Consider the following 25,835-nt stretch of genomic DNA (forward strand, 5'->3'; position numbering starts at 1 on the left):
TTTGAACGAACGCGCAATCTGCAACGTATAGGTCCCTATTCATTGCATTTGTGGGGTTCTGAAACGTATGGCAAACCCCCACGAATGCAATGTATCACTAACGAATAAACCCCCCCCCTCCTGACCCCCCCCCAAGACTTGCCAAAAGTCCCTGGTGGTCCAGCGGGGGTCCTGGAGCGATCTCTTGCACTCGGGCCATCGGCTGGCAGTATTCAAAATGGCGCCGATAGCCTTTGCCCTTACTATGTCAGAGGGGCTACCGGTGCCATTACTCGGCCCCTGTCACATGGTAGGAGCACAAGATGGCGCCAGCTGTCCATTGCTCCTACCATATGACAGGGGCCGACCAATGGCACCGGTAGCCCCTGTGACATAGTATGGGCAAAGGCTATCTGCGCTATTTTGAATACCGGCAGCCGACGGCCTGAGTGCAGGAGAATGCTCCAGGACCCCCGCTGGACCACCAGGGACTTTTGGCAAGTCTTGGGGGGTCAGGAGGGTGGGGGGTTGTAGTTAATTAAATTTAAAGGGTTGGGATGTTTTTTTTTTTTTTTTTATTATTAAACTTTAATGGGAAACGAATACCATACGTAACTAATGGACAAACGGGGTCCCCCAAAAACGGATGTAACGGATTTGGGTCACAACGAATACCGAATCGAACGTATCCGTCCCTGCTGCACATCCCTAATAGATATATGTCATTGTAGTGGCACTGTCCGAATATTCTCTGACCATCTGACCTTGAATCAACGGAATGAACTCCACTAACGCTCTGCGGACCGCTCTAATCTCCAGCCAGTTGATCGACCAAGTCGCTTCCATTGGTGACCACAGACCTTGCATTGAATGCCCCCAGCAGACCGCTCCCCAACCCTCAAGGCTGGCATCAGTGGTCACCACCATACAGCTTGGGATCTTCAGGTCCATCCCCTTTTCCAAATTTGGCCGAAACAGCCAACACAAGACACTGGATCTGGAGGTTCCCAGTAACGGCAACCATCGATGAAACTCCTCTGACAATGGATTCTACCGCGAGAGCAGCGCCCTCTGAAGCGGACACATGTGAGCAAAGGCCCAAGGCACCAAATCCAAGGTAGACACCATTGACCCCAGCACCTGAAGATAATCTCAAGTCTTGAGGCCCACCATCCTCAGAAAACGTTGTACCTGAGCCTGCAACTTCAGAATCCTCTCGGAAGTAAGAAAAACTTTCCCAACACTAGTATTGGATCTCGCCCCCAGGTACTCCAGAGTTTGGGTGAGACAAGTCGCTCTTTGCCCAATTGATCACCCAGCCCAAGGTCTGCAGCCGATCCAACACCCTCCCCACTGACTGTTGACATTCTTTTCCGATTTTCTTTGAATCAACCAGTCATCCAGGTAAAGATGAACCAAGATCCCCTCCCTGTGAAGGGCCGCCACTATCACTACCATCACCTTCGTGAATGTGCAAGGTGCTGTTGCCAGACCAAGTGGGAAGGCCCAAAACTGAAAATTCTGTCCCAGGACCACAAAACGCAGTAAACGCTGATGCTCCACTCAGATAGGAATATGGGGATAGGCCTCCGTCAAGTCCAGCAATGCTAGAAATTCTACTTGCTGAACCGCTGCTAAAACTGTCCGCAACGTCTCCATCTGGAAACGGGGAACTTGCAGTAATACATTCACCTTCTGCAAATCGAGAACTTCTTTGGTACGATGAAATAAACAGAGTACCGTCCTCGGCCTTGCTCCACCGCTGGCACTGGGACTATGGTGCCCAGGCCCTGCAGGGTCCCTGTCGCAAAGGTTAAAAGTGTTCAACAGGCATGGACATTGTTTAAAAATACAATCTTAGGCGAGCAGTCCATATGTATTCCACACATTAAGAAAAGTGGAAGGAAGGCCAAACAATTACCGTCATGGTTAAAAGGTGAGGTGAAAGAGGCTATTTTAGCCAAAAAAAAAAACATCTTTCAAAAATTGGAAGGATCCATCAGAAGAAAATAGGAAAAAGCATAAGCACTGTCAAGTTAAGTGTAAAACATTGCTAAGACAGGCAAAGATAGAACTCTGAAATGAAGTTGGCCGTAGAGGCAAAAACTCATAAAAACCTTTTAAAATATATCCAAAGTAAGAAACCTGTGAGGGAGTCGGTTGGACCATTAGATGACAGAGGGGTTAAAGGGGCTGTTAGGGAAGATAAGGCCATTGCAGAAAGACTAAATGAATTATTTCCTTCCGTGTTTACTAATGAGGATATTGGGGAGATACCAATTCCGGAGATGGTTTTCAAAGGTGATGAGTCAGATGAATTGAACCTAATCACAGTGAACCTGGAAGATGTAGTAGGCCAGATTGACAAATTAAAGAGTAGCAAATCACCTGGACCGGATGGTATGCATCCTAGGGTACTGAAGGAACTGAAAAAAGGAAATTTCTGATCTATTAGTTAAAATTTGTAACCTATCATTAAAATCATCCATTGTACCTGAAGACTGGAAGGTGGCTAATGTAATCCCAACATTTAAAAAGGGCTCCAGGGATGATCCGGAAAACTAAGGACCAGTGAGCCTGACTTCAGTTTCGGGAAAAATAGTGGAAACTATTCTAAAGATCAAAATCATAGAGCATATAGAAAGACATGGTTTAATGGAACACAGTAAACATGGATTTACCCAGGGGAAGTCTTGCTTAACAAATCTGCTTCTTTTTTTTTGAAGGGGTTAATAAACATGTGGATAAAGGTGAACAGGTAGATGTAGTGTATTTGGATTTTAAGAAGGCGTTTGACAAAGTCCCTCATGAGAGGCTTCTAAGAAAACTAAAAAGTCATGGGATAGGAGGCGATGTCCTTTCATGGATTACAAACTGGCTAAAAGACAGGAAACAGAGAGTAGGATTAAATGGTCAATTTTCTCAGTGGAAAAGGGTAAACATTGGAGTGCCTCAGGGATCTGTACTTGGATTGGTGCTTTTCAATATATATATAAATGATCTGGAAAGAAATACGACGAGTGAGGTTATCAAATTTGTGGATGTTACAAAATTATTCAGAGTAGTTAAATCACAAGCAGACTGTGCTACATTACAGGAGGACCTTGCAAGACTGGAAGATTGGGCATCCAAATGGCAGATGAAATTTAATGTGACAAGTGCAAGGTGTTGGATATAGGGAAAAATAACCCTTGCTGTAGTTACACGATGTTAGGTTCCATATTAGGAGCTACCACCCAGGAAAAAGATCTAGGCATCATAGTGGATAACACATTGAAATCATCAGTTCAGTGTGCTGCGGCAGTCAAAAAGCAAACAGAATATTGGGAATTATTAGTAAGGGAATGGTTAATAAAACGGAAAATGTCATAATGCCTCTGAATCGCTCCATGGTGAGACTGCACCTTGAATACTGTGACAGTTCTGGTCGCTGCATCTCAAAAAAGATATAGTTGCGATGGAGAAGGTACAGAGAAGGGTGACCAAAATGATAAAGGGGATGGATCAGCTCCCCTATGAGGAAGCTGAAGAGGTTAGAGCTGTTCAGCTTGAAGAGACGGCTGAGGGGGGATATGACAGAGGTGTTTAAAATCATGAGAGGTCTAGAACGGGTAGATGTGAATCAGTTATTTACACTTTCGGATAAGAGAAGGACTAGGGGGCACTCCATGAAGTTAGCAAGTAGCACATTTTAAACTAATCGGAGAAAATTCATTTTCACTCAACGCACAATTAAGCTCTGGAATTTGTTGCCAGAGGATGTGGTTAGTGCAGTTAGTGTAGCTGGGTTCAAAAAAGATCTGGATAAGTTCTTGCAGGAGAAGTCCATTAACTGCTATTAATCAAGTTGACTTAGGTAATAGCCACTGCTATTAATTGCATCAGTAGCATGGGATCTTCTTGGCGATTGAGTACTTGCCAGGTTCTTGTGGCCTGGTTTGGCCACTGTTGGGAACAGGATGCTGGGCTTGATGCACCCTTGGTCTGACCCAGCATGGCATGTTCTTATGTTCTTAACTTCGCCATAGCTCTGGCCAGCTTCAGGCCCGCCTTTTGGAGATCCCACTCCCGGGTCACCAACTTCCTGATCTTCTTCAGGAGAGGAAAAGCCGGAGGCAGCCCCTGGAGACCATCCAAGACTGGGTCCACCCCTTCATTGTCAGACTCCTCTTGGATCAATTTAATCTCCAGCTCCTGCAGAAAATGGGGAATAAGCGGCTTCAGCTCCTCCTTATAAAAACAGCTGCACCACACAGGGATCATCACCTTCCCCTTCGGAATCTCCTCTGGATACATCATGTCCTTATCTACCCCTGGTCGGGATCCGGGTCCCCAGGCATGCTCCCAGGAACAACATCTGGGTCATCCAGGTCTGAGTCCCCCAAACCACCCTGATCCTCCGGATGATCCAGTCCCAGGCAGTAGAGGTGGTTTCCTGACCCCCTAGTTGAGGAAGTCCGTGGCACCTTCGAAGCAGAACGAATCTGAGGGCCCGCAGACCACTTAGTCCCCACACTCTGCCTAGACAGGAATGCCTCGTGCATCAGGAGCACAAATTCTGTGGAGAAACCCAAATCCTCCTACTTATCAGACCCAGAGCTGGCCTGATCCTCCCCCCAAGCTCCTGATCTGCTGCAACAATTGGCGACAATGAGGGAGGGGAATCGCCATGCCTTGAGGCAGTTCTCCTTGTAGACCTAGTTTTCCCCCTAACAGCAAGACTCTCCAGATCCCCTGCTGCACCAGCAATTGAGCCCTGAGATCGAGTGGCACTGCGCCCAGGCTCAGCCACATCCCTGAGGAGCCTTCCCTGCCTGAAGCATAATCATGGCATAAAAACACCAAATTCAACTGCCCCCAGGACTGCCTGAACGATCGGCAACTTTTCCTATGGTGTGAATCAGCCAGCGGCACCATCTTGAAACATACGTGATTGGGCCTGTACCCCCACAGGAAACTAAGGGGAAAAACTGGCCACGCAGCTTAGCCCCTAACTCAGTGAGCCGGCAGCTGCGAGTTGCGGTTCCCGCGATGCTACCTACCCAGATCTGGCTTGCCATGAAACAGCTGCATGCTGCCGCTCAGCTGCTCTTTTTTTTTTTTTATAAACCAGAGGCAGGAGTAGCCCAGCCATCAAGGAAACCCACAGCAGAAGAAACAGCCAAAAAACCCTTAAGGATACTTTCCTGCTGCTGGAATCTGGGAAGAAGCCTTCAGGGACACAGAGGGAACCAGGACCCCTGGCTATCAGCTCCCTGGAACCGATGCGGGTCAAGCTGCTCAGGGATTGTCAACCCCCCGCTTGTCTGGCTCACGAAGGAATCCAACACCTCCAGGAGACTCTCCTCTTCTCTAAACCTTATTCTATTTTTTTTTTTTTATTTTAAACTCCAGACTGCAGGTTTGCACCTCTACCATCTGCTGGAGACATAACCTAGGGACTGCAGGTGGCACTCTAGGTTATTTATTTATTTATTTGTGGCTTTTATATACCAAACTTCGTAAATAAACATCAGATCGGTTTACAAAAGAACTTAAAAAATCAGCAACAAGAGCTTTACATACAACTTATAAGAGAACAGTGAATAAAACTACAAAACATTTTTATGTAGGTTATGTAGCTGTGCCTCAAAACTCTTTGCTTCTCTGCCTCCATCTGCTGGTAGAGATGCAAAACTCACTTGTCTGGACTGATCTGGTACAAACAGGAAATAGAGTTTTTAAACAGAGTTGCAAAGGAACACAGTTCATTGAGAGAAGTCTGTGAATTAGTGGTGGATTCTAAAGTTCCTCTCAGAGCAGACAGCCTCTGTAAGCAAATGTGATCATTCCACTTTTACTTATTTATTTAATAGTCTTATATTTTTGGTTGATAAGCAGGCTAAATTAGCCATTACGAGTAGGGTGATGGCATCCGGTGGGCCAAACGGACTCCAAGGTAGTAGAGCTTTGAGCTCTACTAAGCATGTATGGGAATTCCCGTGTGGGCGTTACCTCGTGAGCCTCCTCAGTGTTTTATAGTCTGAGCACAGCATGGGAATTCCCGCACATGTTTGGTGGTGGGGGATGACATCACGCCACATGTAATGGTTAATTCAGCTTGCTATCTATGGAAAGCACTGTTTATCGTAAGCAAACTTGCTTTCTAATCTTTTATTTTATGGAAGAGGTGTTACAATTCAGAAGGGAATAGCGCCCCCCCCCCCCCCCAAATCAAGTCAAAACATTTACCTCGATTTTCCCTCTTGGCCAGAAAACTTGGATCCTGCTCATGGGAAAAAAAAACAGAAAGAAATAAAAATATTAAACTCCTCTTAACACTCCCTCTATTTATTTATTTGATTTCTATTCTGCCTTTCAGCCACTTCAGGTACTGCAGATATTTCCCTGTCCCCTTTGATAAAGGGGATCCTCTCTGAGTTCCTCTATCCTTCTCTTTCCCTAGTTACTGAACAGAAGTATTTCTGCTTGTTTCTTGTTCCCCTCCACCCATCTCAGTCTTACAATTCCATCTCTTTCCTTCCTAAAATACCCGAAACGTTATCACCTCAGTTTCCCTCCTTAACTATCTTTTTTCCTGCAGATATTCTTCCCGGTGCTGCTACTCTTTTCCCCCTTTTTCAGCCACCTCCTTTGAAAACCATGTCGAGCTCTTGTTATTTACTTTGTTCTTCCATAGCTCCTTCTAATTGCAAAGCCCATTTTGAAAGATTCATCCATTTCCACCTAACTAAGAGCATCCCTCTATTATTCTCTATTACTAGAAGCAAATCAAGTTTCTGTTATGAAAACTGTAATCTTGATCCATTTCCAGGGTGAATTATGATGTGAATCCCACCTACATTCTTTGTCAGCATTTTCCTATGACTTTGCTCCTTGCATCTTTTGTGTTTGTAAATATACAGAATATGCAACTAATTATAGCCTGAATTTAATCTTAATTTGTGTCCTAGATTTATTTAATGCACCTTTGCATTTGTATTTTACTATGCTATGCAATAATATTCTTGATGAAATGTATTCAACTTGCTGTAAATATGTAACAGTACTCCTGAATATCGACAGTGATGGAAGAGTGTCAAACCCACACTGACAATTATGAATAACAAGCTTTCGTCATGATTACTTTTTGGTGTATGTTATTTAAAGATAACTTTATTTTGCAATGTTTCATATGTTCTTTTTATTATTTGTTGTTTTATTGCATGTTATTTGGATCTTAATTATGTATGTTATTTTGCTACTTATATAGTAACCACCTTGGATGATCCTTGTGTTCAGAATAATGATCTAGAAGCCTGATAAATAAATAAATAAAAATTAATCAAATTCAGACTGAAGGCAGCAAAATATAATCTGTCTACACTGTTTTCACCCTGGCCACTCGAGGGCACTATGATACTATTCGGCTAGTATGCGCCCTGGCCGCCACTAGGCACAGTGTGACTCTATAACTCATGCTCTTTTGAAAGGATGCTTGGCACAGCAAAGCCACGATAGCACACTTACCATATAGTCATGAGGTTGCTATTTTGCCAGGACACAGTCTGCTAGCAAACCAGGAACCCTGGGGATGGACACTTCACCCCCAGCCAGTATATAGTCCCGTGTTGGAAGATGAAACCCAAACATTTCAGTCTACATGTAATATAGATAGATAGGATGCTTTGGGATGTAACAGTGCGGTCCGGTATGCCCGACATGCAGGCCGATACTGTAAGGTGTGCTCAGCCAAGCGCACTGTTTAACACACGTTTGGATGTATGTTTTTGACGCGAGTCCACTACCCTTTATACTATAAGGGGTTTAGTGTGTCGAAAAAGCACGGCCAACCCCCCTCCTGGAAACTAATAGTGCTCATCAGATACAAATGTAAGTTGGTGAAGCTATTAGTTATTCACCCGGGATACTGAAAGTAAAATGTGCGGCCAACTTCTTCTTTGCTCAATTTAGGCTAGGGGATGGAAGGGCCTGGTGCCAGTAGTCCCAGACTTCTCTCTTCTTATCTTGCTGCTCTGATTTCCCCCTTATCTATCTGAGTTGGGGCTGGGGGTTGGAGAGGTCAGGGTGTTAGTGTCGATTTGATTTCCCCTTTACTGAGGCCCCAATGTAATAAACTCTGCTCCCCATTTAACAAGGAATTTAGCACGTGTGAGTAAAACCGTGCACACAAGTTAATGCCCCCCCCCCCCCCCGTGCAACCCCAAGCTAATCAAGGCATTAATTACTCCCCAATGCAGAGAGATGCATAGGCTTAACTCAGGTTTTCTTAATGCTGGAAATTTAACTCAGAGGTGAAGTAAAGTTTCTAGAGCTGAAACTGGAATTCATGGTGCAGGATTCTTGTACTTAGGATTTATGGACATAAAACAGTTTGTACTTTAATCATATTTTATGCACACAGAGAAATACTTTATGCATATAAACCATGTTTTCAGCACACTAAGCATATTTTTGTGGGAACAGTTTTGGATTAGTGCACTTTTTCTTCCGAGGCATTAATATACCATTAGCTTACTGCAGCAGCTGAAGTTCAGCTCCCATTTTTTACTCATGTCTATTACATTGGGGCCTGAGTAGGCTGGGAACATCACTCGGATCACCCCCTTACTGTGTTTGGGCTGGGAGGTGGAGAGGACAGGGTACCCTCTGATGTTCTGATCTCTCCCTTACCTTACTGAGTTTGGACTGCAGGCGGGAGGGGCATGGTGGTAGTTGATTCAGGGCAGTGGTAATTTCCAGTGTCTCAACAGCTGCTAATGAATTACAAATCACCATGACTGACTGCACCACCCTTTCGGCTTTCAACTGGAAATCCCCCTGAAAGGAGAGAAGGAACACTCTTTGCAACAGAACAAGAGACGAACACTAGACAATCAAACTCATGCTATACCCTGCATCCCAATCTGTATAGAAGCAAACCTACATGACACCACCATGTCCTACTTCTCATACTGTCAAACCTACTGTATGTTATATCTGAGAGAACCATCTTATGTTCAGCTGAACTTTACACTGTTAATATCCCAACCCATGTACAATTTAACCCATTTTACGTTCCCATGTTCTGTCTCAGGACAACTAAATTTGTCTTGCAGATGACACTAAATTATTCAAAGTTGTTAAAATCTAAAGAGGATTGTGAAAAATTGCAAGAGGACCTTGCAAGACTGGGAGACTGGGTATCTAAATGGCAGATGAAATTGAATGTGGACAAGTGCAAAATGATGCACTTAGGGAAGAGCAACTCAAATTATAGCTACACAGGAAAAGGATGTAGGTGTCAGCGTTGAAAATACTTTAAAATCTTCTGCTCAGTGTGCAGCAGCAGCAGCAGTCATGAAAGCAAATAAAATGCTAGGGTAGGGATTATTAGGAAAGGAATGGAGAATAAAACAGAGAATATCCTAATGCCTCTGTATCGCTCCATGGTGCGACCTCATCTTGAGTACTGTGTGCAGTTCTGGTCACCACAGCTCAAAAATATAGCAGAATTAGAAAAGGTACAGAGAAGGGCGACCAAGATGATAAAGGAGATGGAACGATTCCCCTATGACAGTGGTTCTCAACCTTTCTAATGCCGTGACCCCGCAATACAGTTCCTCATGTTGCGGTGACCCCAAACCAAAAAATAATAAATTTTTCCATGGCCCGGCAAGGCGGGGTGGGGGTGGGGTTGGATTTTAGTGCATACTTATTTATTATGACATTTATAAACAGAACCACCATTCCTCATAAAACAATAAAATTAAGAAACATAAAGCATCAGTTATAATAGTAAAACCATACTAATAAAAGAATATTTTAAAATTACTGATAAATAGAATTTCTACATTTTTATAATTTCCCAAACACCAATAAAATATTTCAAAACAGCACATATATCAAATAACACACAATAATTAAAACTAATAAGGATTTTAAAAAGCCCCTGCTGTCCATACATGGGAGCTCTTGATTTCCAGTCACCCTGATATTGTCGAGGATTAAGAGGTTATCCTCTCTCTCTCACACATACTCTCACATGTCCATTCTCTCTCACACATACACTGTCACATACATACACATTCATGCTCTTATACCCACCATAACCTCTCACTCTCACAGACACTGACACACTCTCAGGGTGTAAGACACTCTCTCCCCGTCCCCCCGCCCACTCACACACACTTACTCCCCTGGATTTTCTCATACACACTCATGCTCTCACTCTTACTGGCTCCCTCACAACCTCAGAGCCTCTCAGATAAAACTCTATGCAGCAGAAATAATGCTGAATGTTGAGAATTGTGTTATGCAGACTAATCTGGAAAATGCACTAATTTCTACATGAGTCATAATGAATCAGTCCTCAGCTGCAGGCTTCAATTGATTATCCTGGCTCCCTTTAATGTTTGCCAAATACAGTTCATGTGTAACAGCAATCCTAATTCTCCACCAGATCAAACTGATTTCACATCCCACTTCATACTTTGTCACCTCCAGCTGAGTCAAACAATTAATCTAATTACTGCCCCTGCTGCCACGTGGCTATTGGGGAGGCGCTGATTGCTGCTATTGGCACTGAAGCCCATTCTGCTGCCTCCTCTGTGCAGGCCCCGCGGGTTTCCACTTCCTCCATGTTGATCTCGTACATTGTGAGATCCGCATAGAGAAAGTGCTACTCTTGCACATTCCCAAAGATTACATGTGCCAATCAGTAAAAAGTAATTTATTTTTTTTTTACATCTGCTTCCCTTTCTTATTTTTTTGCCATTTCCTTTTATATTGCCTTTTTTTCTATCTCTTTTCTCTCCACCTGTCTTCTTCCCTCAAACACACAGTCAGGTTCTCATTCTCACATGCATTTCTCTCTCACACACATACACACACAGGCTCTCACTGTCACATGCTCTCTCTCATGCAATCATTCATACACACAGTCTCTCACTGGCACAGGCTGTCTGAGTCTCACACACAGGCTCTCTCACACCCCCACATGCTGCCTTGCTCAAGCACAAGCTCTCACTCTTACGTGCTGTCTCTTTCACACACACAGAGGCTCTCACATGCTGTCTCTGCAAACACACACAGTCTCTCAACTCACTCTCACACACAATCTCTCAACTCATCTCATACTCGCACACACCTCTCTCTCACCTCTGGGCCTCTTCTTTACGGGTTGCCACAGGATGGGCTCTGCAGCGGCCCTAGTCTTCCCGGCCCCGCTGCTCCTCTTCTGCACGCGGCTGAAGCGCCTCTTCTACCCACGCGGCTGACGCGCCTCCTCCTTCCTGCCCGTGCGGCTGCGGCAACATTTGTCTTCCGGGGCAGGGCAGGCAGGAAGGAAGTAGGAGGAGCACCTGCAGTGGCTGATACACCTCCTTCCTGCCTGCGCGGCTCCAGCAACATACTTCACCGTGACGTGCTAGCTTTTTGGGCCATGTCTCTTCCCTTTTGGGATTGGAGGAGGCAGGTCTCCAGCTTTGTCCCGCCTCCCCGCAGCAGCCGCGGCGCTGCGGACCGGCAAAAAACCCCAACGGCCCGGTACTGGTCCGCGGACCAGTGGTTGGGGACCCTGCTTTAGGCAACCCCTGTGTTTTGGTCGTTCGACCCCCGCCGGGGTCGTGACCCACAGGTTGAGAACCGCTGCCCTATGAGGAAAGGCTGAAGAGGTTAGGATGCTTCAGCTTGGAGAAGACACAGCTGAGGGGGAATATGATCAGGGCTTAATTTGTAGACAAACAGGAACTGTGGAGCGGGAGGAGGGGGTGAAGAGCAGGAGCCATGGCCAGGTGTGATCTGTCAGTGGGGGTGGGGCAGGACTCATTCCCAAATACTTCCTCCTCCTTAGCTAGTGCTCCTCCATACCTGCCCCCCACCAGTGTTCAAACTCCAGCCATCCTTCAGCCACTAGAACTGAATTACAACCACTGGCTCTGCATTATTTATTTATTTAATGTTTTTATATACCGGTATTCGTCGTAACATGATATCGGTTTACAAGTAAATTATAACAGGAAAGGAACTTACGTTATAACATTACTTTCTCAGAGCCCAGAAAAAAGGTGGCAGAACATTGTTCTAGGTCATACCACCCTAAGTAACTCATAAAAAGGACTTGAATGGGAACAACCAATCCAAGAAAGAGTCTAGATATTGGTTTCTGTCTTTCAATTCCTTTATTTCACAGCTGTTAATTGAACATGTGATTTATTGCTGTTCTTGTTTGTTGTTCTTGTTGAGTTATACCAACTGTTACATTCATGCTGTTATTTGGTATGGGGATTTTCTTCAGCAGGGGCTTTCTAAGGGACTGGCGTTCAATTCCCTTTGGGTACAGGTGGAGGCTCTGGGTGCCTTGCGGGGACGATTCAATGGTTGTTCCTTGGCAGCTCACTGGGACATTGCTCGTTTTCTTAAAGGAGTTGAGCATCTGCAGCCTCCCGTCCGCCCAGTATGGCCGGATTGGAGTCTAAATTTAGTTCTCTGGGTCCTTTGCGGTGCCCCCTTTCAAACCTCTTAGCGGATCTTCTCTGAAAGAGGGTCGCAAGTCCTTTGACTGCACCATGCCTCAAAAAGTCTCCAGACACGCCCATAAGCCATAGCCGGGCGTCGCGCCTGAAGAAGGGTGGAGATGACCTGCTCGGAATAGTCCCTCAAGCGTAAACGTCTCCTCTCAAAAGCCAAGCCGCGAGAGAGAAGTGATCCTCCCAATCCGAAAATATGGGCCCCTGTCGAAGCAGACGCGGCAGATGAGCCAGCTGCAAGGGGCCGTCGAGCGCTAGCTGCACTAGATCCGCGAACCACAGACAACGTGGTCACTCCGGTGCCACGAGAACCACCCGGCCCGGGTGAAGTTCTATGTGACGGAGAAGCCGACCTATGAGTGGCCAGGGGGGAAAGGCATACAACAGAATTCCCGTGGGCCAGGGACACATGAGGGCGTCGATGCCCACCGAGCCCTGCTCTTTTCGCTGACTGAAGAAACGTTCCGTCTTGGCATTCATCCACGTTGCTATGAGGTCCAACTGGGGCATGCCCCACCTGGCGCAAATGCGGTTCCATGCGTCTGCGGACAGTTCCCACTCTCCTGGACCAAGTTGTTGTCTGCTGAGGAAATCCACTTGAACATTCTCCTCCCCCGTGACATGCGAGGTGGCAATGCCCCCGAGGTGACGTTCCGTCCAGGCGAACAGAAGTCGAGCTTCGAGCGCCACAGTGGGACTTTGCGTCCCGCTTTGATAGTTGATGTACGCCACCGTCGTCGCATTGTCGGAGAAGACTCGTACCCATTCTGCCCTGAATTCATGGAAGAAAGGCTTGTAAGGCTAGGCGTACCGCTCTCGTCTCGAGGCGATTGATGGACCACAAGCCTTCCGTTGTTGACCATCGAGCGGACCTTTCTGCGCAGAACGCTCCCCAACCGGAAAGACTGGCATCGGTGGAGATTATCAGCCAATTCGGAGGGTCCAAATTCACCCCCCGTTCCAGATTGTCACACCACAGCCACCACAACAGACTGGCCCGGGACTCCGGAAGTAGTGGCATTGGCAGCTGAAACTGTTCAGACACCAGACTCCACTAAGTGCCCATTGCAAGGGGCGAAGGTGAGCGAACGCCCAGGGAATTAAGTCCAAAGTAGAGGCCATGGATCCCAGGACTTGAAGATGATGCCACACTGTGGGTGTGCGCCTCCGAAGGAGCGAGTGAATCTGGTCCTGTAACTTCGTTATTTGATCCATCGACAGGAACACCTTCCCTTGTATGGTATCGAATCGGGCTCCGAGATAAGTCAACACCTGAGTGGGTTCCAAGTGACTCTTCTGGACATTGAATACCCAGCCCAGGGACTGCAACGTGAACATCACCATGCGCACCGATCTCTCGCAGTCCTCCTGTGATTTTGCGTGAATCAACCAGTCGTCCAGGTACGGGTGAACCAATATCCTCTCCTTGCGCAGGAATGCTGCCACTACCACCATTACCTTTGTGAACATTCAAGGAGTCGTTGTGAGGCCAAAAGGAAGGGCTCAAAATTGGAAGACTTTGAAACGCAGAAACCTCTGGTGACTGGGCCTTATGAGGATATGAAGATACGCTTTGGTGAGATCCAGGGATGCTAGAAATTCCCCTGTCCGCACCACCGCCATCACTGTCTGCAATGGTGAAGTCTAAAACTGTGAAGGACTTCAAAGGGGCGTGGGATAAACACTGTGGGTCCATCACGTCTAGAGGACGTGAATAAAGAGGAGGCAGCAAAACACTGCACGGAGTGGGATGCCAGTGGTTGGTGTTCCACCTTCACGGAGCGGAAGGATGGAGGGCTGCCATCTCCAAAAACCCCCCCAAAAAACAGGGGTGGGTAAGAGTATGGGGCAGGGGTGTGGCCTGCTTGTTGCAGCGGTTGCTACCCCTAATTGAGCTGGATGTCACTTGGATGCAGATACGGCGCTGCTCTCTAAATTGGTGGTGGGGTGGAGGGGAATTAGGGCTGGAGCGTACTGGAAGCCAATAGTAACAGGTGGGTGAGAGAAAAAGATTAAAAAAAAAAAAAGGATAAAGTGCGTAGCTTGCTGGGCAGACTGGATGGGCCGTTCGGTCTTCTTCTGCCGTCATTTCTAATTTTCTATGTTTCCATCCAAAAACGTGGGATTCGGAGACAACGGTTCACTTTCTGCAGATCGAGAATGGGATGAAACGTGCCCTCCTTTTTTGGCACCACAAAGTAAATCGAGTAACGGCCCCTGCCTTGCTGCATCTCCGGAACCTGGAGGTCGAGAAGTCGTTGCAAGGTCCCCTGGATCGCCTCATGTTTGCTGCGCAAGGTCACTCGGGATTCTACAAACAGCTCTGGGACTGGCCGTGAGAATTCCAAGGTGTACCCCTCTGATGACCTCTAACACCCACTGGTCTGAGGTAATCCTTGCCCATTCCATGTAAAAGTTGGACAATCTGCCGCCGACAGCTTTGACAATGGAATGGGTGCTCGTGGCTTCATTGGGAGGATTTGGTGCTTCCCGCACCCAGGTGTCCCGAGTCCCTGCCAGGACGTCGACCCCCACGAAAGGACTGCTAGCATCCCGTAGCTGGCTTCGATGCAGACAGCGCCAAGTATTTGCTAGTCCTGCATAGATGCGTGTCCTGGAAACGAGGTCTGGGAGGAAAAGCCTTCTTGGACGATTTCCTGTGTTCTGGTAACCGATTGACCTTGGATTCCGCCAGCAATTTTACCAACTGATCCAGTTCCTCTCCAAACAGAAGTTTGCCCTTAAAGGGCAGGCTGCATAACTGGGATTTAGATGACAAATCTGCCACCCAATTCCTCAGCCAGAGGAGACGCCTCGCTGACACCATGGTGACCATACCTCTCGCCGAGGTCCTCACCAGATCATACAGAGCATCAGCCATGTAGGCGATACCCGCTTCCAACCGAGTGGACAGTAACGCACCGCCACCGCTAGTTCCGGAACCAGTAGCCGCTTCCTGGATCCAACACAGACATGCTCTCTGCATTAAACTGGCGCATATCGCTGCTCGAAGACTCAGCGCCACCACCTCAAATGCCCGTTTCAACTGGATCTCCAGCTTTCGGTCCTGCAGGTCTTTAAGGATGGCTGCCCCAGCGACCAGGATAGTAGTCTTCTTAGTGACCGCCGAGACCGCAGCATCCACCTTAGGGATCTTCAAAAGGTCTAAGACGTCCGACGATAGGGGGTATATCTTAGCCATTGCTCTGCCCACCTTCAGACCGGGATCTGGAGCTTCCCACTTTCGGGTTACCAGTTTGCGGACTTTCTTCGGTAGTGGAAAAGACGTCGTGGGCTCCCGGATACCATTGAGGATTAACTCCTGAGTCACCTTAATACCCAGGACCTCTAGGACCTGAGGAATAAGGGGACGTAGTTTGTCTCTCTTGAATAAACGGACCACACTGGGATCATCGTCCTCTGTTAGTGGGGTATCAGGATCAACTGAGTCATCTGTATCCACATCCGCCTGATCTGGGTCCTTATCCGCACCTATTACTGCGGGTGGAGCTGATCCGGCACCCAGTAGTGGCCCCTGAGGACCCTGAATGCTCACCTTACCCGGTTGTCCCTGATCCATAGGGCGATGCCCAGGATCAGCGTCCCTATTACATTTCTCCAGAGGATGATAGAGGTCCCCCGTGATCCTGGGTCTCTTCGCCGCCGTGAGTTTGCGGGCCAAAATGTCCTCGTGCATGAGTAAAATAAACTCCGTGGAAAACCCCTCCAGAGCCCCCTCCCCTTCCGGGGAAACCACCGGAGGCGCAGCGCTCGCTCCTCCCGGGAGATCCTCCCCTACAGGAGCCAAAACGGGAGGGGGATCCTCCTCCCGCAATTCCAGGCCCGGGAGGACCGGGACGTCCCCGGAGGCAGGGCCTTCTGGTTCCGAAAATTCCCCCGCCTCCTCAGCACATTCGAGGCATAACAGGGCCGTATCCAGAGCCTGGCTGGCGATTTAGAGCGAGGTCGCATCCCTGCAATCACGCCGCCATGTGGCTGAAGGGGGAGGAAGAAAGGCCACACCACTCACAGAGCTGCGGCGCGGGAAAAAAAATAAAAAATCAAGCATGGTCTAAAATAAGTAAAAAACCGCGCGCGCAGACAGGCTGCAGCCAACCAAGCCGGTCCCTGTCAGAAAACGCCGCCGCAACACAAAAATGGGACCGGAGTATTAAAAATTACACTCACTCTTTCCCTTCCGCAGAAACCCGGAGCTCCGGGAGCCGAAGGGAAATGAAGCTGACATCCTCCCATACAGCCTACAAGGGCCTGCTCCCACCACTGACTCCTTACCTCAGAGCCGTTGTCTCAGACCGGAGCCCCAAAAAAAAGACTTTCCTCCTGTTGAACTTTTTTTTTTTTTAAACTTTACTGATGTTTGTAAATCAATACCCCCCTCCAGTGTATTGCTTCCCTGGTTTTGTTAAGGGCTACGCCCCAAAGTTAATTGTATTTATCTGTTCTTTGTAAGGGCTTCGCCCATAAAGTTCATGTTTTACTGTGAACCGATGCGATGTGCGAACGGACATCGGTATATAAGAGACATTAAATAAATAATAAATAAATAAAACAGAAGAAGCTCTGGCTGGAATAAAAGGAGCAGCTGCAGCAGTGTCTGTGTGGCATAACCAGGAGCCCCTGGCTTGCACACATGGACCCGGAACGGACAAAACTCCTGGCAGGGATATCCAATCCCTTGGACACCTGGCTTACACTGAGGAATAGCCCACAAAGGTGCTTAACACCTCAGGAAGCGATCGTTAGAAAAGGACAAAAAATTCTACTAATTAAGTACTAAAAAATATAAAATCAAAAATCAAATTAAAAAACTGCAGGAGTGCATCTCTGCTATCTGCTGGAGTCAGAGAAATACTGAGGGACTGCAGGTGGCACTCTTGTATATATGGCAGTGCCCAAAGCTTTGTTCTCTGACTCCATCTGCTGGTAGGGATGCACAACCCACTTCTCTGGACTGATTCTGGTACGTACTGGGAACTTACGTTCTTACACCTCACATTCTAATCTTTGTACAATCAAACCTGTACTACAACCCTATATCCCTTCCTGTTAACACCAATACTGCTTTCCACCTCATATCCCACTCTGCATACAACCAAACCCATGCTACACTCTTAGATCCTATCACATGCACACCAAAGGAATCCTCACTATGTCATTTCAAAAGAGGAAAAAACATGTTTACCAGTGTCACAACAGAACATCTGTTCCATCCGCTCAGTCCATAAGTAAATCCTTCAACATTTGCCCATATTTGGAGCTGAGATGTTATAAAAGATCATGCTTTACACTCTGTACCCCTTTTAAGGCTCTTTCTTCCCCATTATTAGACACTTACCTCAGCTACCACAAAGGAATCGACTTCATTATGGAAGGAGTCAAAGAGAAGAGACAAGGCTTGCCTTCAGACAGGAAAGAGAAATTAGCATTAACAATGAGGTCTTACTATTTCCCTAGGCTGTCGCCTCCTCTTTTTCCCATGTCTCCCTCATGCATCCATCTCCCCCAGACCTCTTCCAGTGCCTCCTTCTGCTCTCAGGGTACCCTCCCTCCTGCCCTCATGTCGCACCTGCTGATGGTCTGCTTTACTGGCCGCTCCTGCAGATGCACATGATGGTTTAGGGTTGATGGGCTTTGATGGTCGCTTGCCTGGAAAGAGAAGGGAGTGGTTAAGGGTGTAGTTGCCCCTCTTCTCTCTCACCAATAAGGCACCAATGAATTATGTATTCTGCTTCCAGGGAAGCATAAAAACATAATACATAGTCATTAAAAAATACTATTTGCCATGTGACCTTTTTACCAGGTTGACCAGCAAATGGAGGGACAAATTCCCTTTAGGTATGAAGTGCTAATGCAGTGACTTACATTCCTAGAGAGATCCCCTCGCACAGCCTTTTTCTCCATCAGCTTCAGGCAGATGTCGGAGTCAAACTTCCTGCAGTGCTGGATGTACTCATGGCTTCCCAGGACATGCTCACTGCAGACACAAGCAGACATCAAATCAGAGCTATAAAAACAGCACATATGAGGAGGCATCTGCAGCAGAGCAGAACAGTGAGGGAGCATCACAATTAACAAACTGTTCAAAGGACAAGCTGACATGTGGGTGGTGTCAACTGTCAGTGCTGAGGATGAAATGTTTACTAGAACTTCATTCTGCTCATGCACAGCCTGCAGGTCCTCACAGTTAAGTTTTTTGCCACTAAAATAGACAGACCTGTTCCCATGTTGAGAAACTTTCTTCACTTTGATCATGAGGTTGCCTCAGTATTTTTCTATTCTTTCTTTTAAATTTTCTTTTTTGTTTTTTTATACTTCGACCTTGGCTATGAGAGGCCTGATGTCGTCCCTTTTAAAACCTAACATTTTAACTTTTAAATTTGGCCACCTTCATTTCCCCCCCACAATGCCTAATAATCCCCCTCCCCCCTCCATAAGATTTAAATGATAGCCTACATGCAACAGAGAAACATCCATCACCAAGCACCATATTGGGCATATATGTTGTCTAGGACTTGAACATGATGTTCCAAACAGTTTAATCTGTTCTTCTGCTATGTCTCCTAGGGTCATAAAACTTCAAAGGCTCCACTTCTGGATATCTTACAGACTTTTCTGAGGCTGACATTGACATTAAACCCTTCAAAACTATTAACATCGAAATTGTCCACTTCAACTCACAAACCTTTGACATTGAAGACTGTCTTCAAGGCAAGGTAAGCCACTCCTTGCTAATTTCCTTAGAGAAGGCATCAAGATTGAGTTCAAGAGAGCACTATTGAGGCCAAATTGACTCTGGTATCAAAGCTTTGATGAAGTCCAATAACCAGGAAGATGATATTGTGGAGCTCTGCCATCCTAAGATATCCAGCAGGAGATGACCTCTTTGGTGCCAAATGCATCAACAACATCTCCCCTATCGCCCAACTTATCTCATCCCCCATCATACAAGACCTCTAGCTCAATTTGAAACAGGACAATATACTATCTCCAGCAATTGCTCCAGAGCCATTACCTGTAGTTGTATATGAAAAAGATTTAGATAGAATTGTGTATAACCTGCTTGATTGGCATCAGAAAGCCATGAGCAGTGAAGTTATCCGGATAAGTTTATCTGGGTAACTTTTTAGCAAAGTATATTCATTAAAATAAGTTTCCAAATATGTTCCACTGAAGATTTAGCTTACATTTTCAGGATAACTTTATCAAATAACTTCTCTGCTGAGCAGCTTACTAAATACTGATATCTTAGGGCCTATGATTTAAAGACCATACATTAGATTTTAAACATAATTCCAATCTCAACTGGATGCTAGTGCAATACCTTCAGAATAGTCTTAATAGAGTCCATGATCCTCCTTCTGACCAATAGTCACTGCCAGGTTCTGGAGGAGCTGCAGGCACTTAAAAAAAACATTTCTTTGGAAACTTTAGACACTAGGGCTAGAGTTTCAGCCTATCCATAGAGGGTCATAGAAAGCCTGGCTCTGAGGTTCAGGACTAAGAAAAGATGCACATGACAGATTGTCTCTTGTTTGGAAGTATAATTAAGGACCATAGCTCCAGTTTTCAAAAACTCTTTATTGCAAATAAAGACCCTCCCCACATTACCAGGAGGTTCCAATTCCTGTACCACAAAAATTGTTACACCCCACAATCATGGTCTTACTCTACATTCCTCCTCAGAGATCTAGGACATGTGACTGCAAAGGAACAAAACCCGATGACTTCACAATCAAAGTCAAGTTATTGACTCTCTACAGAGATATTGCCAGTGTCCTAGTCTCACAGCAAACAGAAATCCCTACTTGGGGAAGATTAACTTATTTGGTATATCAGTGGCATCAGATAACATCAGATTCATGTTTTTCACATAATCCAAGATGGATTCAGGCTATGATTTCTAAAACGTTCCTCCAAATCATCCTCCAAGAAAGTCTTCTCATCAAATTCCAAATCAGCTTTTACTGAAGAAGCCATTTCCCTGCTCCAAGTAAGTGCTACAGAGAACGTTCTACTCCAGGAAAGGGTTTTTATCTCAAATACTTCCTAATCCACCAAAAAATTGGAGGCCTTCACCCCATCTTGGACCACAGCATCCTATATAACATTTCTTCACAAGGAGACATTTAGGTTGGTCACATTGCCCATGATCTTGCCTCTGATAGACATGATACATCCAGATTAGACGATCAACTCAGGTTCATCCTTAGATTTCTTTATCTTCAAGATAGTCCAAAGGGTTGTATCCTATCAGTCCCTCAAGTATCTTTACAAATTGCTTAGTGTAGTTGCAACACATCTCAGAAGACATGAAATACACCTACTTCCATGCTCAAACGATTGTCCAATCAAGAGCAATTCATACTCCACTGTGTGGAAGTGTTTTCTTCAGCAATAAATCCTAGATGTTCCAGGAGTTGTATCATACATTATCCAAAATCCAACATGAACCCAACTCTATAATTGGAGCTCATCAGAGCTCTATTTGCTTCTCAGAAAATGAAGGTGTTCCTTTCCACCAACAGAGTAACTGATCTGATGTATTTGGTAAAAAAGGGTCAAGGCTTTTTTTTTTCCAGCTCAAAGCTTTGTAATTTTCATTTTGTTCTAGGATGGTGCTGGCAACATTTTTGTTTTGTGCCTTCTTTTGTTATTGTAGGTTCTGTGTAGCTCTGTGAAACATTTTAGGAATTCTTTCAAGTACAATAGCTACAAATTGCAATGTCCTCAAAATGCTGGGTTACATGGCTTCAACAGTGCATACTGTCCCCATGACTGATTCTACATGATAGTCCCAGGACCTTAAAAGCCCAATGGAATTAGTCATCACAAAGCCTACAACATCAGGCAGAAGAACTAAAAAAACTCTCTATCTTCATGCCTTTTAAGGGACAATCTGACAACTGTGTCACCCTTTCATAGGTCCCAGCATCAGGTTATCCTAACTACGGATGCTTCACTCCTAGGTTTGGAAGCACATAGCCAAGGTCTCCAATCACAGGACCATTGATCTACTCAAGAAATGAACTAACCTCTTGGAACTTCGAGCCATATGGCTTGCTCTCAAAGTCTTCCAAAACCTAATGTCCAACAAGATCACTTTAATCCAATCAGGTACCATGTTCTACATGAGCAAAGCAGGAGGAACTGGATCTCTTCCTTTATGTTTGGAGACCATATGAAATTGTAGTAGGCCAGATTGACAAACTAAAGAGTAGCAAATTACCTGGACCAGATGGTATGCATCCTAGGGTTCTGAAGGAACTAAAAAACGAAATTTCAAATCTATTAGTTAAAATTTGCAACCTATTATTAAAATCATTCATTGTATCTGAAGACTGGAGGGTGGCCAATGTAATCCCAATATTTAAAAAGGGCTCCAGGGGCGATCCAGGAAACTATAGGTCAGTGAGACGGACATCAGTGCCGGGAAAAATAGTAGAAAATTCTAAAGATCAAAATCACAAAGCATATAGAAAGACATGGTTTAATGGAACACAGTCAGCATGGATTTACCCAAGGAAAGTCTTAGCTCACAAATCTTCATTTTTTTGAAGGGGTTAATAAGCATGGGGATAAAAGTGAACCGGTAGATGTAGTGTATTTGGATTTTCAGAAGGCGTTTGACAAAGTTTCTCATGAGAGGCTTCTAGGAAAAGTAAAAAATCAAGGGATAGGTGGAGATGTGCTTTTGTGGATTACAAACTGGTTAAAAGACAGGAAACAGAGAGTAGGATTGAATGGACAATTTTCTCAGTGGAGGAGGGTGGGCATTGGAGTGCCTCAGGGGTCTATACTGGGACCCGTGCTTTTCAATATATTTATAAATGATCTGGAAAGGAATACGATGAGTGAGGTAATCAGATTTGCAGAGGACACAAAATTATTCAGAGTAGTTAAATCATAAGTGGATTGTGATACATTGCAGGAGGACCTTGTGAGACTGGAAAGTTGGGCATCCAAACAGCAGATGAAATTTAATGCTGATAAGTGCAAGGTGATGCATATAGGGAAAAATAACTTGTGCTATATGTTATGGTTTTGAGGTGTTTGGTGGCCACTCCCACGGGGAGGAGCCCCATGGGGAACTGTAGTACCAGGCTAGACTCAGATGCACAAACACAGAGATAGTTTTTATTGTACAGCTTGTGGAGTTCACCAGAGGTGGCAGTGAGTAGATTTCTGCAACAGCAGTCTTGGGTCCTCGGCTGAGGAGACCCATCCCACAATGGTGGTATAGGGAGCTCCGATACAGATTTTCAATGAGGAGCTGAAGGTGAGTCAGACTGGTAGATGTTAGATTACTCACACTCTTGTAGCTGTAATGGTGGAGTTCCCAGCAGATAGAAGTAATGGTAGCAGGCACCAAGGTAGATAGCTGAGGCCATCGAGGAGCGAGTACCTGGATACTGGATAGGCAACTGGAAAGAAGCATAGGGCCCCCCTAGGAGCGGGTACCCAAGTTAGTAGAACCCCAGAAGGTAAGGAGAGCTTCCAGCAGCAGCAAGAAGCAGCAGAGCAGCTTAGACCGGTCGAATCCAATCCTTGCTAACTCAAAGTCAGTCAGCAAATGGGCAGCCTAAATACCCGGATGTTGTGACGTCACTCGAGGGGGACACTCCCGAGGTTCGCGCCAATGTCGGAATAAAGACGTGGGTAGCGTCGTGCGCGCACCCTAGGAGGCCTTCAGGTGAATCATGGCGGAATGCCTTGCCATAGCCATTCCAGGGATGCCGGGAGATGCGGCAAGCAGATGCAGCGGTCGCCATTTTCCAAAGGCTGATGGAGAAAGCGAATATTGAGGTGAGGCATGTGGGACGAAGCCGTATGAGTCCAACGGACGCAACAGTACCCCCCTTCAAAGGGCCTCCTCCAGACCCCCTACCTGGTCTTGGTTTCCGAGGATGCGGTCGATGATACTGATTCAGCATCTCTTTGTCCATTATATTAGCCACAGATTCCCACGAGTTATTTTCTGGTCCATAGCCCTCCCATGTCAGGAGGTATTCCCAAACTCTGCCTCTCTTCCTTACATCAAGTCTAGCATCAACTTTGTACTCTATGTCCTCTTCTGCGTCAACAGGAGGGGGGATCTGGTGTCTTGGTGCTGAATTTGTTGAGAATGAGCGGTTTCAATAGAGAGACGTGAAACGCGTTATGGATCTTCATTGCTGGGGGAAGTCTGAGACTGTAGGAGAGGTTGCCTAGACGTCGTCGGATGGGAAATGGTCCGACATAGCGTGGAGCAGTCATTCTGACGTGAACCAACGTAGGCACGGAGGAACTGCTTGAGGGTAAAGTTCATCCTCTCAGTTTGACCATTTGATTGAGGATGGCAATATGAATTGAAGTCGAGAGTGATATCAAACTTCTTGCACAAAGCCTTCCAGAATTTGGCTGTGAATTGTACACCTCTATCTGAGACGATGTGTTTAGGCATGCCGTGCAGGCGGAAAATGTGGCTGATGAAAAGCTTTGCAAGTTCACTAGCAGTTGGTAAGCCAGGAAGCACCACAAAGTGAGCCATCTTTGAGAAACGATCCACTGTTACCCAGATGGTATTGTTGCCCCCAGAGAGTGGTAAGTCCACCACAAAGTCCGTGGCGATGTGCGTCCATGGTTCGTTTGGCACTGGCAGTGGTTGAAGCTGGCCCCAAGGACGTCGGGGGGGAGGTTCCTGTCTGGCACAGTTGGCACAGGCCGCTACGTAGGCAAACGCGCCTTCTTTCATAGATGGCCAACAGTAGTATTGTTGTAGCTTCACCAGAGTTCTCCATTGACTGGGATGTCCAGCCAATTTAGAGTCGTGAGCCCATGCTGGTAGTTTCTTCCGGAGGTTGTTATGCACAATTGTTTTGCCCAAGGGCACTGGGTGAGTAGCGGAAAGAATGACTCTCTCTGGGTCAATGATGTGTTGTGGAGCATCAGATATGTCTTCAGATAAGAAGGAGCGAGATAAAAACATCAGAGCGGATGCTCTATCTCCAGGTCGGTATTTCAAGACGAAATCAAACCTGTTAAAGAACAGGAACCATCTCGCCTGTCTATGGTTGAGGCGCTGGGCATGGCGCAGGTATTCAAGGTTTTTGTGGTCTGTAAAAACCATGATTTGATGTTGAGCGCCTTCGAGCCAGGGACGCCACTCCTCGAACGCCATCTTTAATGCCAGTAACTCTTTATCTCCAATGCCATAATTTATTTCTGCCAGCGTGAAACACCTGGAGAAAAAGGAACATGGACATAGGATCTTGGAGTCACTGGTCTGACTTAACACAGCCCCTACGCCAACATCTGAGGCATCAACCTCCACGATGAAGGGGCGTGCAGGATCCGGATGATGGAGACATGGCTTAGTAGAGAAAGCGTCCTTCAGCTTTTGAAATGCAGCGACAACCTCTATAGTCCAATTGGCAACATTGGCACCTTTCTTTGTCAGAGCTGTTAATGGCACAGTTAGTGAGGAGTAATTCTTAATGAAGATTCTGAATAATTAGTGCATCCCAGAAATCATCTAAGAGCCTTTAGACCATTTGTGAATGCTCTCAAGCTTTTGAGGATCCATCTGGAACTCTTTGTTAGACACTATGTACCCTAAGAAAGGTACAGATTCCTTGTGGAATTCGCATTTGGACAGCTTTGCGTATAGACGATTCTCCCGCAGTCTCTGTAAAACCTTCTTGACATCCTCCTTGTGGGTATTCAGATCTTGAGAGAATATCAGGATGTCATCTAGGTATACGACAACACATTGGTAGAGTAGGTCATGCTGGATGTTGTTCATCATGTTTTGGAAGACAGCGGGGGCGTTGCACAAGCCGAAGGGCATCACTAAGTACTCAAAGTGTCCTTCCCTGGTGTTAAACGCTGTCTTCCATTCGTCGCCTGAACGAATACGAACAAGGTTATATGCTCCTTTAAGATCAAGCTTGGAGAATATCTTGGCTCCCTGTAGTCTGTCAAATAGCTCTGAGATAAGTGGTAAGGGATAGCAGTCTTTGACCGTGATCTCATTTAGACCACGATAATCAATGCATGGACATAAGGTTCCATCCTTCTTCCCCACAAAGAAGAAGCCTGCTCCAGCAGGAGACTTGGATGGCCCTATGAAACCCTTTTGAAGATTTTCTTGGATGCATTCAGACATCGCTTTATTTTCTATCACAGAGAGGGGATAGTCCCTTCCCTTGGGTGGTTCAGTATTCGGTTTCAAGTTGATAGCACAGTCATAGGATCTGTGTGGAGGTAGTACATCAGCAGCTTCTTTAGAAAATACATCTTGAAAAGATGCATATTGAGGCGGCAGCCCAGGCATCAACGGGGTCGTTG

At 46.1% G+C, this 25,835-nt stretch overlaps 1 protein-coding gene across 2 annotated transcripts in view; it reads right to left on the minus strand.

Moving 5' to 3' along the window:
- The window catches only part of PIK3C2B (phosphatidylinositol-4-phosphate 3-kinase catalytic subunit type 2 beta), a 138,553-nt gene that overhangs the window by 75,496 nt on the left and 37,222 nt on the right, over window positions 1–25,835 (minus strand). For both annotated transcript variants that reach the window (XM_029573843.1, XM_029573842.1), the window contains exons 6-10: window positions 18,372–18,483; window positions 18,076–18,155; window positions 17,845–17,908; window positions 8,653–8,799; window positions 6,211–6,244 (exon numbers count right to left, since the gene is read on the minus strand). In XM_029573843.1, coding sequence (XP_029429703.1) covers window positions 6,211–6,244; window positions 8,653–8,799; window positions 17,845–17,908; window positions 18,076–18,155; window positions 18,372–18,483 — 437 coding nt within the window. The remainder of the gene's footprint in view (window positions 1–6,210; window positions 6,245–8,652; window positions 8,800–17,844; window positions 17,909–18,075; window positions 18,156–18,371; window positions 18,484–25,835) is intronic.

Source organism: Rhinatrema bivittatum, chromosome 12, assembly GCF_901001135.1.
Source record: "Rhinatrema bivittatum chromosome 12, aRhiBiv1.1, whole genome shotgun sequence".
Classification (NCBI taxonomy): domain Eukaryota; kingdom Metazoa; phylum Chordata; class Amphibia; order Gymnophiona; family Rhinatrematidae; genus Rhinatrema; species Rhinatrema bivittatum.